At 36.8% G+C, this 15,220-nt stretch overlaps 1 protein-coding gene across 3 annotated transcripts in view; it reads right to left on the bottom strand.

Moving 5' to 3' along the window:
* Positions 1-271: 271 nt before the first annotated feature.
* The window catches only part of PPARGC1A (PPARG coactivator 1 alpha), a 132,130-nt gene continuing 117,181 nt past the window's right edge, over positions 272-15,220 (bottom strand). For all 3 annotated transcript variants that reach the window (XM_077477702.1, XM_077477701.1, XM_077477703.1), the window contains 3 exons: positions 13,474-13,595; positions 12,317-12,468; positions 272-8,098 (listed from right to left, as the gene is read on the bottom strand). In XM_077477702.1, coding sequence (XP_077333828.1) covers positions 7,995-8,098; positions 12,317-12,468; positions 13,474-13,595 — 378 coding nt within the window. In that variant the 3' untranslated portion in view covers positions 272-7,994. The remainder of the gene's footprint in view (positions 8,099-12,316; positions 12,469-13,473; positions 13,596-15,220) is intronic.

Genomic DNA, 15,220 nt, shown 5'->3' with positions numbered 1-15,220 from the left:
GAGGAGCAGAGCAGAGAGCCGGTGATTGACAGTCATGGCTCTCTGCTCAGAGCAGAGAGGGGAAACTGAGCGATCAGTGGTGTTTGATCACTGATTTCTCAGATTTGAGCAAGCAGGGACAGCTGGCATCAGTGCTGCAGCCATCTAGGCGAGTATGATTTATTTTTTTGCCATTCCTGTACTTCTCTTTTAATGCAAATATAAAAAAAATACTGTATTTCCACACAATGACTGTGTCTGTGCCTACAGAAAAAAAGAGAAAAAACAGGGGTTCATTTGAAACATTTGTTTCCCTTTATTAGCTCAGTGAGGCCAATGTGTTTTTTACATTAAAAAAATAATCACAGGAATCTGAATACATTGAATATAACCACAGTACATGTAGAATTGGCAGGTGGAACCTCAACCCCGTGAATGGGGGGCTAACTAAAAGCTTTGTTCGCCTGTTAAGCACAATTTTACCACCATTAGTACATGTTCACCTAACAAATCTTACAGCAGCATGATCCGATCAGTTGTTCGTTAGAATTGATAATGTCTGTGACAACAGGTACAAATTCAGAATTATCACATTATCTTATATGGCTATTCTATGTCATTCATCGATTAGATTTAAAACTACAGCAACTGAAGTTTTCATTACAGATATCAAAAAGGACACAAAATCATCAACTAAATCTAAAGGGATGAAGTGCTTTTTAGTTTTCAACTGACCCAATGCGTCTCCCTCTGATTGCACAATTGTTCCATCCTGCGCAACCGTCTTTGGCAAAAATGTCTAGCACTATCTCAGAGGCTACGTTAACTTGGAACAATAATTTTTTTTGATGATTTTAAATTTACTTTTCTAAGAAAGGCCAATAGCTGTAGAAGTTATCACTACTGTAAAGCAAAAGCAGCACTTAATACACATCAATTCTAATGTCCTAAACATTTTAAGTTTTTCAGTTTTTTGACTTATCTAGTTTATCCACACTATGTTAGTGGCATGGAGTTTTGTTGTTGTTTTTTTTTTTTTTTTTTTTTTGTGCATGGTCAATGATATAAAATAAACATTTTATTAGTAGCCAATTATCTATGATCCCAACATATTGTAAATGCCCTGAAACATACACTTTTCTGTAAATGTATATAACTATTCATATATGTCTGCACAGTGGAAACTTGTGGTTGTAGGAGAGATCAACTGTTAGGTCTGCCAAAATCAACTCAAAATGAAAAAAAAAAAAAAAATCAACATTAAAATGATTCCTACTTATAAAGTAACAAACTGTACACACACTTTCTATTCATTTCAGCAATACAGGGAAAAATAGAATGTATTAAAACATCTGATCACATAAATTTAAAGGCAAAATAGGCAATGCATCTGGTCTTTAAACACATAATATGATATATTAAACATTGATTTCTTAAAAATAATTTATTGCTTTTTAATATATACTTTTTAATTTTTTTGTACAACAGAAAAATTGAGAAAGAAAAAAATCTGTAAACTTTAGTTTGGCGATCACATAATTAAACAAGATAAAATACCTGCATTTTTGTAACCTACATAAATACAACCAATACACGGATTAAAGCTGTTAATAGTGTAACAGGGAACCCGTGGAAAGACAAGGTGTGTTCTTTTAATATGTTGATTTATTGCTATAAATCTACTTTGAAATGGGGGGGGTTGGCTTCTGGCATTAGAGAATGTGAAAATTTTGAGAACAAAAAATGCTGGTGATGAACAGATGTAATTGTGTAATTGTGTAAGGCTGGGTTGCTTTAAGATGGCATTTTTCTCTTTTGCCTCTTGGGTTGAACTGAATACAACTACAGTGTATGGAGTGATTTACTAAAGGACGTCTATTACATCAACACACCTATCCTGTGTTCATGTTATGCATTTAAACAGATTATTAATGTGTATCCCTTATTGAAATTCTTTCTTAACATGATTTAGTGTTCAATACAAATTTGTGGGGCTAGTTTTAAAAGTACCTAGTTTATTAAAGTACCTCCTAAATACAAAGGGTTAAAGGGGAAAAAAAGTAGTTGATAAACTCACATCCACCTCCCCATGTCATCAATTTAAATATTTAGCAATTTTCCTTCAGGTCGTAAAAGATTTATTGAGACTACTTTAGTAAAACAAGACAAAGGAAAATGTTTCCGTTGACAACAACCAATAAGGCTCTTGTTTTCATTGTCTGCCCCTGAAAAAGGACACTTACGCCACATACACACAACCGGAATTTTCGACGGACTAGGTCCGGCGGACTTTCGGCGGAGTTCCGACTGACTTTCCGAATGAACGGACTTGGACACACACAATCACAACAAAGTCCGACGGATTCGAACGTGATGACGTACGACCGGACTAGAATAAGGAAGTTCATAGCTAGTAGCCAATAGCTGCCCTAGCATCGGTTTTTGTCCATCATAGCATACAGACAAACAGATTTCTTGATAGGAACTGGGTCTGGCGGAGTTTGGGCCGAAAAATTTGAAACATGTTCTATTTCTAAAGTCCATCAGATTTTTGGACAGCAAAGGTCCGATGGAGCCCACACAAGATCAAATTGTCCGATGGATTCGTTCCATCAGACCTTTGCTGTCGAAAAGTCCGGTCGTGTGTAAGCGGCATTTGACTTTTTATCATTTGCTTAAAGCCAATATATCCATTTTTTCAGGTTCTTTAGAAATTAGGATTGTTGCGTTCAGTTCACAAAAAAGCAAAAAGCATAATGCATGCTATATTTTCATAGTGTGTGTTATCCGCTTTTTCTTTTTTAATTCAGTAAAAGTATTACTGCAACAGATCAGCTGAATTCAAACATACATTTTTTTTTATTGATTTTTGAGGTATCTTGACTGTAAAAATCAATGAACAAAAATGATCATGTGGGTTATTGATCCTTAAAGTACCCGCTTGCTAGAAGCTGGCGATAACTGTGACGTGTCTACTAAGGAGAACAAGAAAAGGCTCTATAAAGATGGTGATGAAATGACACTGTAATAAAGTAGTATTTTTTGAGAAAATAATGCTTCAGCAGTTTAATACCCGTTTCAAAAAGAAAAAAAAAATATTCCACACCTACAGTATACTATACTTATGTTTTAAACTAAACATGTTTCCAAAAAAATAATGATGAGATAACATTAAATGGAGTCAAAATAACGGATTCACATTGAGCATATTTTATTAAGGGAATATCTGGCACTCAGCATGTGTATTGTGATTTCGATGGTGTCTAGTGTGATATCTATGTAGCTTGTAATATCAAAAATATTGGTATTTCATTATCTACGGGAGCTAGATGGGTGTCTAGCTGGAGCTGTACCTAGCTGGAGCAAAGGTATAGTGGTGTCTTGCACCTAAGTTGGAGCAAAGGCCGCTGACACCAACTGCCAAAGTCTATCACATTTACCCTGTCTCTCCTTGTAGCTTAAAAAAATAGGAGGACCTTAGCAATGTATTAATCTAGTGCTGCATTTACAGTTAGGTAATATGCACGGGCAAAATTGCAAGCTGTAGTTTATCAATGGAGGTTCTTGACATTTTTCATAAATTCTGCAAATGTTGTGCAAACTTGCTCATAAGTAGAACAAGAAAAGGAGCAGCATATCGATAGTGGGTCTGTGACTTAACAGTAAGGCCTTTGTGGCTTTCCTTTATGTCCCTGTTTCATAAATGAGACAAATAGCAGAGTAGGACTTGCATAGAGATCATTAATCTCCATGCGCTGACTGCTTCTTCCACACAGAGGAGGAAGAAGAGATGGATCAGAGCTGGACACTCCAAAATACTATAAAGCTGATTGCTTTGGGATTACATCATGTTAGAGCTGCACGATTACTCATTAAAAAGAAAATCGCAATCTCGATTTAATCCCCCTCACGATTTTAATGTGAATGTAAACCTTCACATATACCCAGTTTTAAGTGTATATCTGCTGTCTTCAGCTTTCTACACTGTTTAGAAAATGAAAATCGTGTTAGAAATCTTTCTTCCTGTTCCACCACTGGGTGTGAAGTCTTGGCATACACTATGTGACAGCTGAATGGAGTAAAGGCACACACCTCCCCTCCACATAGGCAGAGGAACAAATAAACTTGCAGAGCTGTGCTGTGAATAGACCAGCTCTCTGCTTATCTATTTACAGCACCTTCCCCGACACAAATTCCAAGCTGCTTTTATCTCCTGTGTCCGAGAACTTGTCAGAAGTTATCAAGCTGATAACAGAGGAAAGAAGCAGCAGAAAGACACAACACTTAGTGCTTTGGGGAGAGATAAGTAAACACTGCAGATATATTTGCCTAGGTCAGATTTCATGAATGGGATTTACATCCACTTTATTCAAATTTAATCAAGCATTTCCACAATTCATTTACCAAGTGAAGAGCAGTTCCCTGCTCACAGCTGTCAAAAAAAACAAAAAAAAGCCAGCAATGTTTATCAACAACATTGCTCAGTGCTGAGAGAAAAAAAGAAACATTGTATTGTTCTGTTCTTTTAGAGATCAAAGGGATGGCCTTTGGTCTGCAAATGAGGTCAGTCTAACCACTTAAAGACTAAGCCTTTCTCTGACACTTGCTGCTTACAAGTTAAAATCAGTATTTTTTGCTGGAGAATTACATAGAACCCCCAAACTTTATAAATATTTTTTTTAGTAGAGACCCTAGAGAATAAAATGGCAGTTGTTGCAATACACTGTATTTGCACAGCGGTCTTTCAAACTCAATTTTTGGGGAAAAAATACACTTCAGTGAATAAAAAAAAAAAAAAAAACAGTAAAGTTAGGCCAATTTTTTTGTATAATGTGAAAGATGATGTTACGCCGAGAGAGAATTGTGATCTTTATTCTAAGCAAAAAAACTGTGATTCTCATTTTATCCAGAATCGTGCAGCTCTACGTCATGCCATAAAGATCAATAGGCTCTATGCATGTCCTACTCCCCATTCTCCTTCATTTCTGAAACAGAAATGGAAATAAGAGGCAACATTTAAAAAAAAAAAATGAATGTGTCTTAGAATCAGAAAAAAAAAAGATTTTATCAGAAATAACTAAGTGACCCCAATGATACTGAACCATGGTTGAATAGAACTTTTATGTGAGAAGCTGTGAAAAAAAAAAAAACATTGTCAAGGAATCTTTGGCACTCTGGTCTGTGCTGCATTTCAGCTCTGCCGACTAAGAACAGCAGCAATAACCGGAGCCCTGAAATCCTGATGCAAATGGCTTTTCCTAAAACCTTCTTCTGAAACTGGTTAGACTACAGAATATACGGACTGTTGCAAAAACGAGTAAGTTGTTTTTCGTTTGTGTACATTCACCAACTGTTCCTAAAAACATAGTCTTCATATCGGTAATAATATCAACAGTTTTCTCCAAAAGAGTTTACAAATTGCTGCAAAAACTGCAACTGATCAACATCGGTGAAAAAATATTTTGTTACACACACCACGCATGAAGTGTAGAGTTCAGTAGACTATAAGTCCGTGGGTTTGAGCAAAACGGCTCTTGCAACTTGCATTTGCAAACCACTGGGCTTTGGGCATGGAAGCTGTAGGCAAGGAAACGGTCTGCATTACTCCTATCAGCCAATCAGAGTTCAATGCACTTGAAAAATGGCAGCTGGAATCTGATTGGCTGCTACAAGCCTGGCATCCATTTTTCTTACTTTGTTTTTTGTTCCAGCTTAATATATTCAAGCCCTGATGTATTGCACAAAGCTGAACTCAAATTGTGTCTACCTTGCTAAACTGATGAGAATAAATGTCAAACAGTTTGTTTATATGGAATTTAAACTTAGTGTAGTTTGTATAGGCCGTACAAAGAGAAAATAATTAAAGGATTAGCAGCACAACCTCATAGCTGGCACCACACTAATGCATAGTCAACACTATCTTGCAACAGGAGACTCATTTCCACTGCAGCATATGACAGTACTAAGAGAGTGTTAGCATCCTTTTCAATTGGCCATCTTCTGCATAATCAGCATATTACCATCACAAATACAAGAGCATTCACTGATATATAGTTCTTCGGTAAACAACGGAATGGAATATCAGTACTTTGCAAAGGATGCACAACAGTAAAAATTTGGCATATGCCAAATATTCCAACAGTGCCGACAAGGAAAAAAAAAAAAATTACTGGCTTTTTAAACAGTGTTTAGACAAAAAACCCTATCACACAAGGTATACAGTGCTGAGTTACCCAGCAGCTTGTTTTTTTTTCCAGAAAATTAAAGAAGCACAACAGCCTGTAGTGAAAACAATCACACCATACATTCATTCTTGATTCACAATAATACAAATAATTAAAAATAACAAAAACAGTAATTAGTACAGAAAAGACCTCCTATATGGCAAATCTTGAGGTGGATTTACTGAGCAGGTATTACTGCAGATGAAGACATTCTACAACAGTGGGAAAAAAAGAAAAGCGCAGATGTTGGGCAATCAACCATTTGGATTCGAAGCTGTCATTTAGAAGCTTGGTTTATTTAACAAATAATAAAACGACGACAGCTAGAATCAGGTTGCTATAGGTGACACCTCCGCTTTCTTTTTTTTTCCGCTTTTATAGAACACCTATATTAAAGGAGACAAAGCAACATGATATCCATATCAATCAAGCCTTTAAGGCCAATAAAATTGTTTTTCAAACACAAAAATCGAAGCTCACCAGAAAAGAGTGCGCTTAAAGCAATAATTGTGCACCCAACCAAAAAAATAAAATAAAAAATAAAATAAACGCGCACGCACACACTGTAATTTTTTGTTCGTTTTTACAATCAAATATATATAAGCATAAAGTCAGCTCCTAAATATATTAGTATACAACTGGTATTTCACTTTGTACAGTTTACATTTTTGAATATCTTTGATTTTTTTTTTTTTTTTTTTTTTAAGAAAAAACAATTTCCATATTTAAAAGAAGGCTGCATTTACAGTGCATAGCAGTAACAAATAAAGGACATTGTCATACTCTATGTACACAAAATAAAAATACTCAGTCAAACCGCTCTTCTGCCAGGGATGGGGGCAAGGCAAAGTGGGCTTGTTCTCCCTTCTCTGGCAGAATAACGGGTGACATCTGTAAATACTTGACTAGTACATATTTAAATGGTACAAACTACCTGGACACAATTTCAGAAAGTTTCACTCAATTCAGTTTTATTATGTAACACCACATCCACTCATCAGAAAATAGTGTGTATAATAAATATATATATTTATATATATATAAATATATAAATATATATATATATACATTGCTGAACAAGCTGTGAATTTGACCATTTACAAGGCTTTTGATGTTGAGCATCAACACCGATGTAAATTGCACGGGTGTCAGAACAAAAAGACTGAAGTAAAAGACAGAGATACAGAGACTCGTGGATACTACAAAAAATCTGCTTCCTTTGATTTCTTCACCAGTTTCCCAATAAAAAAAAGTTACTAAGGCGTCATCTATATTGCAATATTTTTTTTTGTTTGTTTTCTTTTTTCTTTCATCAGGACAATGATTGAAATCAGACAAAAGTAAAGATTGCATTGGGGTTGAGCATCAGCAGCATACGATTCCTCCGATTTTCTTGAAAAAAAATCCTTCTCTTTCATAACAATACATAGCGATTCCTTGATTTTATTTATTCCAAATGAATCAGTTTTTTCTTAAATGAATTTGAGGAGCTTTAGCAGATGGCTGGCACGTTGGCTTCTAATGCGAAGCATACCGTCTCTGTTCGAGCAGTACAATTGTGACATCCATGAAGAGTGAGGAATTATCTGACACCCATATAGGTATGTGTGTTTGTCTGACAATCACATTGCCTCTTTAGTCTTCAGCAGCTGTGTTCATGTAAACCATTGAGAAATGGAGAGTGTAAAGTAGGAGAAACTCCTAGGGTTGACTTTCAAGAGTCTCTTATTGGAGGACAACAAGTCTGTGAGGTATTCTCCATCATTCCGTTGGGTGTGGCAGACATGCATGTTACCTACGCAGGCTCCTTTGTGCCTCTTTAAGCAAACTGTCAAAATCCATGGAGTCATATTTGCTTTTGGTGGAAGCAGGATCGAAGTCATCTGAATTTGAATCTAAAGTAAAAAAAAAAAAAATAAGTAAAGAGCTGAACAGTAAAACACCTGTGATATGGGAAAAATACTGTGTTAAGGTAGGTGCAAAGGAGGCCTTGATGGAATCTGTGAAGAACCGCTTGTGATCACTTACTAGATGCAGGATGGGGGGGATTGATGACCACACACCAGAGACAAGTTCCATAAGTACCAAGCAGGAGCCATCATGAAGAAAGAAAAATCTACATATCCCCCTACTTAGTGAATGCCTTTATCTTTCAAAGGTGACATCTGTGTGGATGCAAAGGTCCCAGCTGCCAGTGTGATTAAAACGCTGCCTGGCCCTTAGCAGAATGAAGCAGTAAAGTCTACATTTTTTATAAGAATTTAACGTTAAACTATGGGCAAATTTTTTTTTTGTCATTTTAAATAGAGCAAGTGAGGGGTTATAACCCGTCAGATTTAGTTTTCGTCATCTGTATTCCATTGCAGAGATTTCTCTATATTATAGATTCATTATGTTAAGGTTTTGTAGTTAGAGTGACATGGGTGGGAAGCCAGAGGGTATAGATGAAATGACAGGAATCAGAGAAGGGTTAGAGGGAAGGGGACAAAAAAAGGAAAGTTGGGGGAAAAATAGCAGGAGGGAAGTAAAGGAAGAAGAGAACAGAGGGAAGAAAAAAGGGATAAGAAGAAAAATAGACACCTCTCTTTTATCATGTAGTTTACTTTCAATGCCTGTTGTTGCAATATGGCCGTATCTTGCCCTCAACACACTCTCCATATAGCAGCTCTATAGCAGTTGTCTCCAAAATGTGTCCTGGGGGCCCAATGTGGTCCTTTAATTGCCTTTATCTGGTCCTTGGGGCACTATTATTCCATTGATAAAAGACACTATTCTGCCAAAGGGCATCAAAAATAGGGCATCATTTCTCCCATTGACACCAACATTGGGGCATTATTCCTCTCAATGATATCAACGATTGTCCTCTATTCCCCTCCCTAATATTAAATGTGGTGATGTTTACTTCCACTTATGCCATGAATATTTCCACTCCCACTGGCCACAGCCTGGCCCCCTAAAGTCTGAAGGACAAAAAACTGGCCCTTTGTTTAGAAAGTTTGGAGACCCCTGATTTATAGGTAGGTGTAGAAATCAGATTGTTTGAATACCCTGCAACTCTCTCTCTCTTTACTATTCCTTGCCATAATTTTGGCTTTTAGGAGCAAAGCATTAATTTACTAAATCAAAAACACACGTTCTACCACTTCCATAACATCATAAGTGGTATGGAATAATAATATTAATAATAGTAACAACAAAAATGTGACAGTACACAGTGCAAGCAACAACTAACAAAATTGAGACTCAGAAAGAAGCAACGACTCCGTCCTTTGGTATTCTGTTTTGTCTCTTTAAATGAAATCTGTCATGACAGATACAGATACATGGAGGCTGCTATTGCTGATTTCTCCTCTGAGAATGCTAGTAGTCCATCGGTGATAGACTACCCCATCTTTCCCCATTTCCCTCAATAAAACACAAACATTGCATCAAACAACTGCTGCCCAGGACTGTGATTTTACCTTTGCTTTGCCTTTATCAGTGATTTGTTATAAAACTAATAACATTTCTCTGTTGTGAAGAATGAACTGCCAGACCCAACATTTTCCAGCCAACCTGTCATTATCATTTAAACTGCTACCTCCAAAAAAATAAAAAAAATAAAAAATATTCTGATTGTCATTGTAACTCGGTATGGCTTATTTAATAAAAGATCAGAGAAGATTCGCTTAGCTTAGTAAATAAGGTGAAACTGTTTTATTTTAATACCCAATCAAGGGCAAGGAAAATAAAAAGCTTTTTATCTTGCACATGATCAAATATGTCAAGTGGACACAGATTCCCCTTATTAATGAGCTAACCTAAACAATCATTTTGCAAAGTGAACAGTCGCTACTCCTTTGGTAAATTAAGTTGAATACATAAATCAAGCTTCTGAGCTATCTAATCCTCTAAATTAAATAACAGAAACGTGAAAAAATGAATGTATTGAAATGAACAGCTTTAAATGTGGAACAGTCACGTAAATGCTAAATAAATAACAATATACTTGCACTGGCATTTCCTTTATTTTCCCATGCCTCTCCTGGGCATCGTTATTTTGTTTGAGTTGATTAAAGCCAACTAACCAGAGTCCTGTTATTCAAACAGCTGTGTTTACTCTCCAGCTCTAAGCTCCTCTACATTATGGAGGTGTTAAATAAGGTAGACCCTGAGAGCCCGCCATGCTGCTTCTATTTCAATCCAACAACAAGTAAACAGAAAATAAATCTTGTACTGCATGCACGGCTGAGCTCTCAATGAGCAGAAGAGGCTTCTCACAAACTTATAATGTATCAAAAAAAAAATACAGGTGAATAAAACTGAGGCAGCATATCTTTTTTTTAGCAAGCTATAGGTTTCAGCAGGTTTGTGGCTTTCAGATCGCACATTTATTTCTTTGTTTTTATCTGACATTTCTTTGAGTTGTCTTCATACCCAAAGGGCCACTGATCTGCACCAGGGATGTGGCAAGATTGCAATATGGTTGAATCAAATAGCTCTTTAGCCACTCACATATCATTGGTTAGTGTACATATCAATCTTTTCTCTGCTTATAGAACTCAGATGACTGCTCCATAAACTTTTTCTCCACTTGTATAATTGGGAGTTGGACTGATCGCAACGTTAGTTATGGAGAAACTGATTTGGGAAACAATATTAAAGTATAGCTAAAGCCCCATCCACCACACATGGCTTAGTCCTTACCACTAGACCAGTTTAACTTAAATTTTACCATCATAAAAAATACTGTTATATTTGTTGTTATATTGGCTAAATATAGAGGCCACCTTCAACTGCGTTCTTGCACCAAAAAAAAAAAAGTACCTAAAACCAAACCTTTTTTTAAGTTCTGGTCTGGATAAAGTGGTGAGGGGTTAGGCACCTGTCCGTTTTTATTGATGTCTTTCTCCCCACTTTGGAGATTCTCTCTATCTGTCCTGGGACTGAAAGTGAGGGAAAATCCAAAATCTTGGGTTGCTACCAGAATAAAAGACGAAGAGAAATGTTTCAATGTCAACATCTGTCTTGGTGACATGTAAGTGGGGATTTCCCTCACTTGCCTCTTACTTCCTGTTAAGGCTATAGGACAAGAAGTCCAATGTGCCTCCTGACAGGGGTTTTAATCATTCTCTACTCAAAGGGTCTCCAAGCTTTTGAAACAAAGGGCCCTTCAATCTTTAGGGGGGTCCAGACTGTGCAAGTAGAAAATTCCCTGGCATCGGTGGGAGTAAACAATACCGCGGGCATAGTGGTTAATGGGAGTAAAAAAATTACAGCATCGTTGTTAGTGGGAGGAATGGTGTTCCATAATTGGTGTCAGTGGGAGAATTATTTCCCTGTCTCTTGTGTCAGTGGGAGGAAGCGTGCCCCAAGGGCTGGATAAAGGCAAATAAAGGGCGACATTAGGTCTGTTTGGAGACCCCTGCTGTATGCTAACTAAAATACTAAAAAAAGTATTTTAGAAATAGTTTAGATATCCTTGCATATGCAGTAGCTTTATAAATGATAATTAAAAGGATTTTGAATTAAAATTCCATCAGTGTGCAACCCTCCCAAATGTGTTAATAATAAAAAACACAATAAATTAACAGACCTCACATGGGCCCAATATTTACCAATGGTCCACCTTGAGAAAAATGGCAAAACCACATGAAGCATGGAGTGCCATTTCAGCTGCCCCCCCCCAAAAAAAAACAAGCATGTGTCCCTTAGTGTCAATACCCCCCTCCCCAATCACATATAATGGCTTGACCAACATGGATGTCCAACCTACACTATGACTAGAATTGTTCACCAAGAGGGCAAATTCACCAATTTCACAAGAGGGCAAAAACTTTGCTTAAAAAATGTAAAGCCATTTACCTCTCAAAATACCATTTGACAAAATATTTTAAGACATCCAAAAAGCAGCAATATACCACAGCAACATCACACAGAACATACGTATTTATGCAGACATTTTATTGTAACAGTGAAAGGAGCAAAGTGTTGTACCAAGTGCAAGCAAAAAGCAAACACCTTGTATTGGTTATCCTCAGACAAACAAAATTCTGATTAGATATGGGCTAATGCTATCTGCTCACTGCATTGCTGATCAAATAAGGCCACTAATGACAATTTTGGATTCATACCTAAATCTGCATAGTTGGACTTGCAAAACTGCTTTCGTTCGCAAAAGCATAGCTCAAAGTCGTGCTCATTTGACCTGCGCAGAGTGTATCCATTTTCAAGAGCAGCAAATGCATCACAGGTGTAGCGGTAGGTGATGAAACCGTAACAGTCTCTGCAATGAAGAAAGGAAATACCATATGTAACAAAATGAAAACACACAAAGAGCAAAGTTAATGAATTGACCTTACTAAACTGAAATATCATCTGATTTTTTGCTAAGGCATCATGCACACAAATGCAAAAACATCATTTTCAGGGGCATCTGACTTTGCTTTCCACTTCTGCACGCACCTGCCTGTTAGCTAATGTGCCCATGCAGACATATAATTTTTTTGCGGTTCTGCATGTTTTAGCATTCAGGAGCATTAAAAAAGCCCATTTTTTTCTGTGCATAAACACGCACTTATATGCGTTCATTTATTCTAGTGGCTAGAATACAAGAATATTCTAACCAATAGAATGAGTTAATGCTCAAACACTTCTAAACACCATAAACATTTAAAAGCACTAAAACATGTCTAAATGCAAGTGAAAAAAAACATGAGATTAGAGACATTTACAGGCATTTCTTTCTGCAACTCCTGACAGCATAAATTCATACACGTGCATGAGACCTAAGATGTATTACATTAATACATTATAATCAGTGCCTTCTATAGACATCATGTCACCCAAGGCACATCTGAACAATAATATATTTTAGTATAAACTCCGCCCCTTGTGTCGGGTGATTATTTTAGTTAATACTGTGGCCTGAATGTGCTGTTGGAGACAGCATGCATTCTGCTTTATATGCACAACTGCTTTCTAGCTGTATGGAGCACAACTTGAAGACAAGGCAGGACTAATCAAAAAAGGACTGGCAACATATTTCAGTTATACTTGAGGGAAGGGAACGGTATGGATCAGGACTCAACCTGGAGAATATCTGCATTCCTATGGAATTAGGGTGGTGCAGATGATTAAACATGTGTTTTGCTTTCCAAAATGGCTCTGCGTTCCACAATGTTCTGGGCTGTGGTGCCGCCATAGAATGTAAACATTTTCTACTGTCAGTTACTGGCTGTTGATTATCTTCAAAATGTTCTCATTTCAAATAATTATTGCAGACTCTTACCCATCGTCCCGCAGATTAACTGTACATTCTTCAATTTCACCAAAAACTTCAAAACGGGCTTGCAGTTCACCACGGGTCATGTTCGTTCTCATCTTACCGACATAGAGAACTCTATGTTCCTCCTACAGCAAAAATAATAAAAGCTATATGAAGTATATTGATCCATATATTAATATATACAAAAACACTCCATCATTAGGAGGAGGATCAGCGTGTATTATCATGGTTCATTTTAACAAGTCTCCTGACCAACGTAAAACCTTTTCGTATATTGAAGAAACCTTAAAGGGTAACTTTACTTTATATATCAAGTGGATTTGGAATGTTAAGTATAGCATTTAAATTATAACCACCATCTTGGTCAAAATCAAGTCTATGAAAGACTCTATTTGCACATTTTGAAAGTTTCCTAAAAAAAAAAAAAGAAACATTGATGATTGTGATATATGACAATATCACATGATCAGACCATAAAGAATGGGCCCACAGAAGCAAAAACTTCTGCCGTTAAAATAACAGCACATGAACAGATGACTGTTACCCAAAAGGTCGGGGCAAAAAGGGCAAGTTATGGAATGGACCTGCGCTAGAATTTGTCTACAATGGCTGCTGGTTCTGTGTACAGAAGCTCATCTTTGGCCCAGATCTGTGGGTTTTAGGAACACAAATTCTGAATATTGTGCAACAAATTCATTTTAAAATCCACACGATCCAAACATTCTCAATTACAGATCTTTTATCTACATGCAGCAAATGGCAAAGAATGCAAGATCCTAATTTAAGACTAAAAGCCCAATCTCTTAAAAACACTTTACTACAGAATGCATAACTAACATAAGAAGTGGTCATCGGGCATATAGATGCAATTAATATGTATCGATAAAACTGTCCCTTCTTAAAATTCTGAAAAGCTATAAAATATAAATGAAGACTGATTAAGATCCCTTTGCAGATTCAATTTACAAACAAAAGCTATACGGTCTCATTTAACAATGCAAATCAAAGAGCATTACTTTTTTTTTTATGAGACAAGCCTAGACATACTACTAAAAGCTGATCTGTGCTTGGTTGCTACACCACTGCTCACTGGGGCTGATTTCCTAAAGGCCAACAGACTGTGTACTTTGCAAAGTGCACTTGCACTGTGCAAGAGCAGTTGCTCCAGAGCTTAGCAAATGAGCAGAAGATCTTCTGACTTCCATCATCCAATCACGTGCAAGGAAAATTGCTGTATTTTTAAATTTTCCTTGCACGTGGTTGGGTATTCTTTGCAAAGTAAACATTTACCTCATTTACTAAGCTCTGGAGCAACTGCACTTTGCGAAGTGCACAGTACGGTATATTTGCCTTTAGTAAATGAACCCCTTTGTGTCAATCATTTGGGGCCCATTTATGCATTATGATATAGCTTGTTTTACCACATGTGCTTGAGGTGCCATTCCTCATGACCAACAACAGACTGGTTGAGTGATGGAAATGTTTTAGAACATTGCCATATATGGCCACCAGTAGGCTTGGGTTACGTGGGTGAAATCTAATTTCAGTGACTCTGAACATCTCCCTAGTATATGTCACTGCAGAAAATTGCATAGAGACTAGTCTTATCTCAGAGGTGTACTTAAAATAGGAAAAAATCACTCAAGAATCTTGTTGAGTGAAAAACCTTTAACTGACTATCGAGTCTATGGAGGAGATTAATAGGTTAATTCTTTGATAAGACATGCACTGTGCGATTGTGAAGCATCGA

Source organism: Lithobates pipiens, unplaced genomic scaffold (genome assembly GCF_037356315.1).
Source record: "Lithobates pipiens isolate NorthernLeopardFrog02 unplaced genomic scaffold, aLitPip1_a1.2 Scaffold_13, whole genome shotgun sequence".
Lineage (NCBI taxonomy): Eukaryota > Metazoa > Chordata > Amphibia > Anura > Ranidae > Lithobates > Lithobates pipiens.
This window is presented reverse-complemented; position numbering and strand designations above follow the sequence as displayed.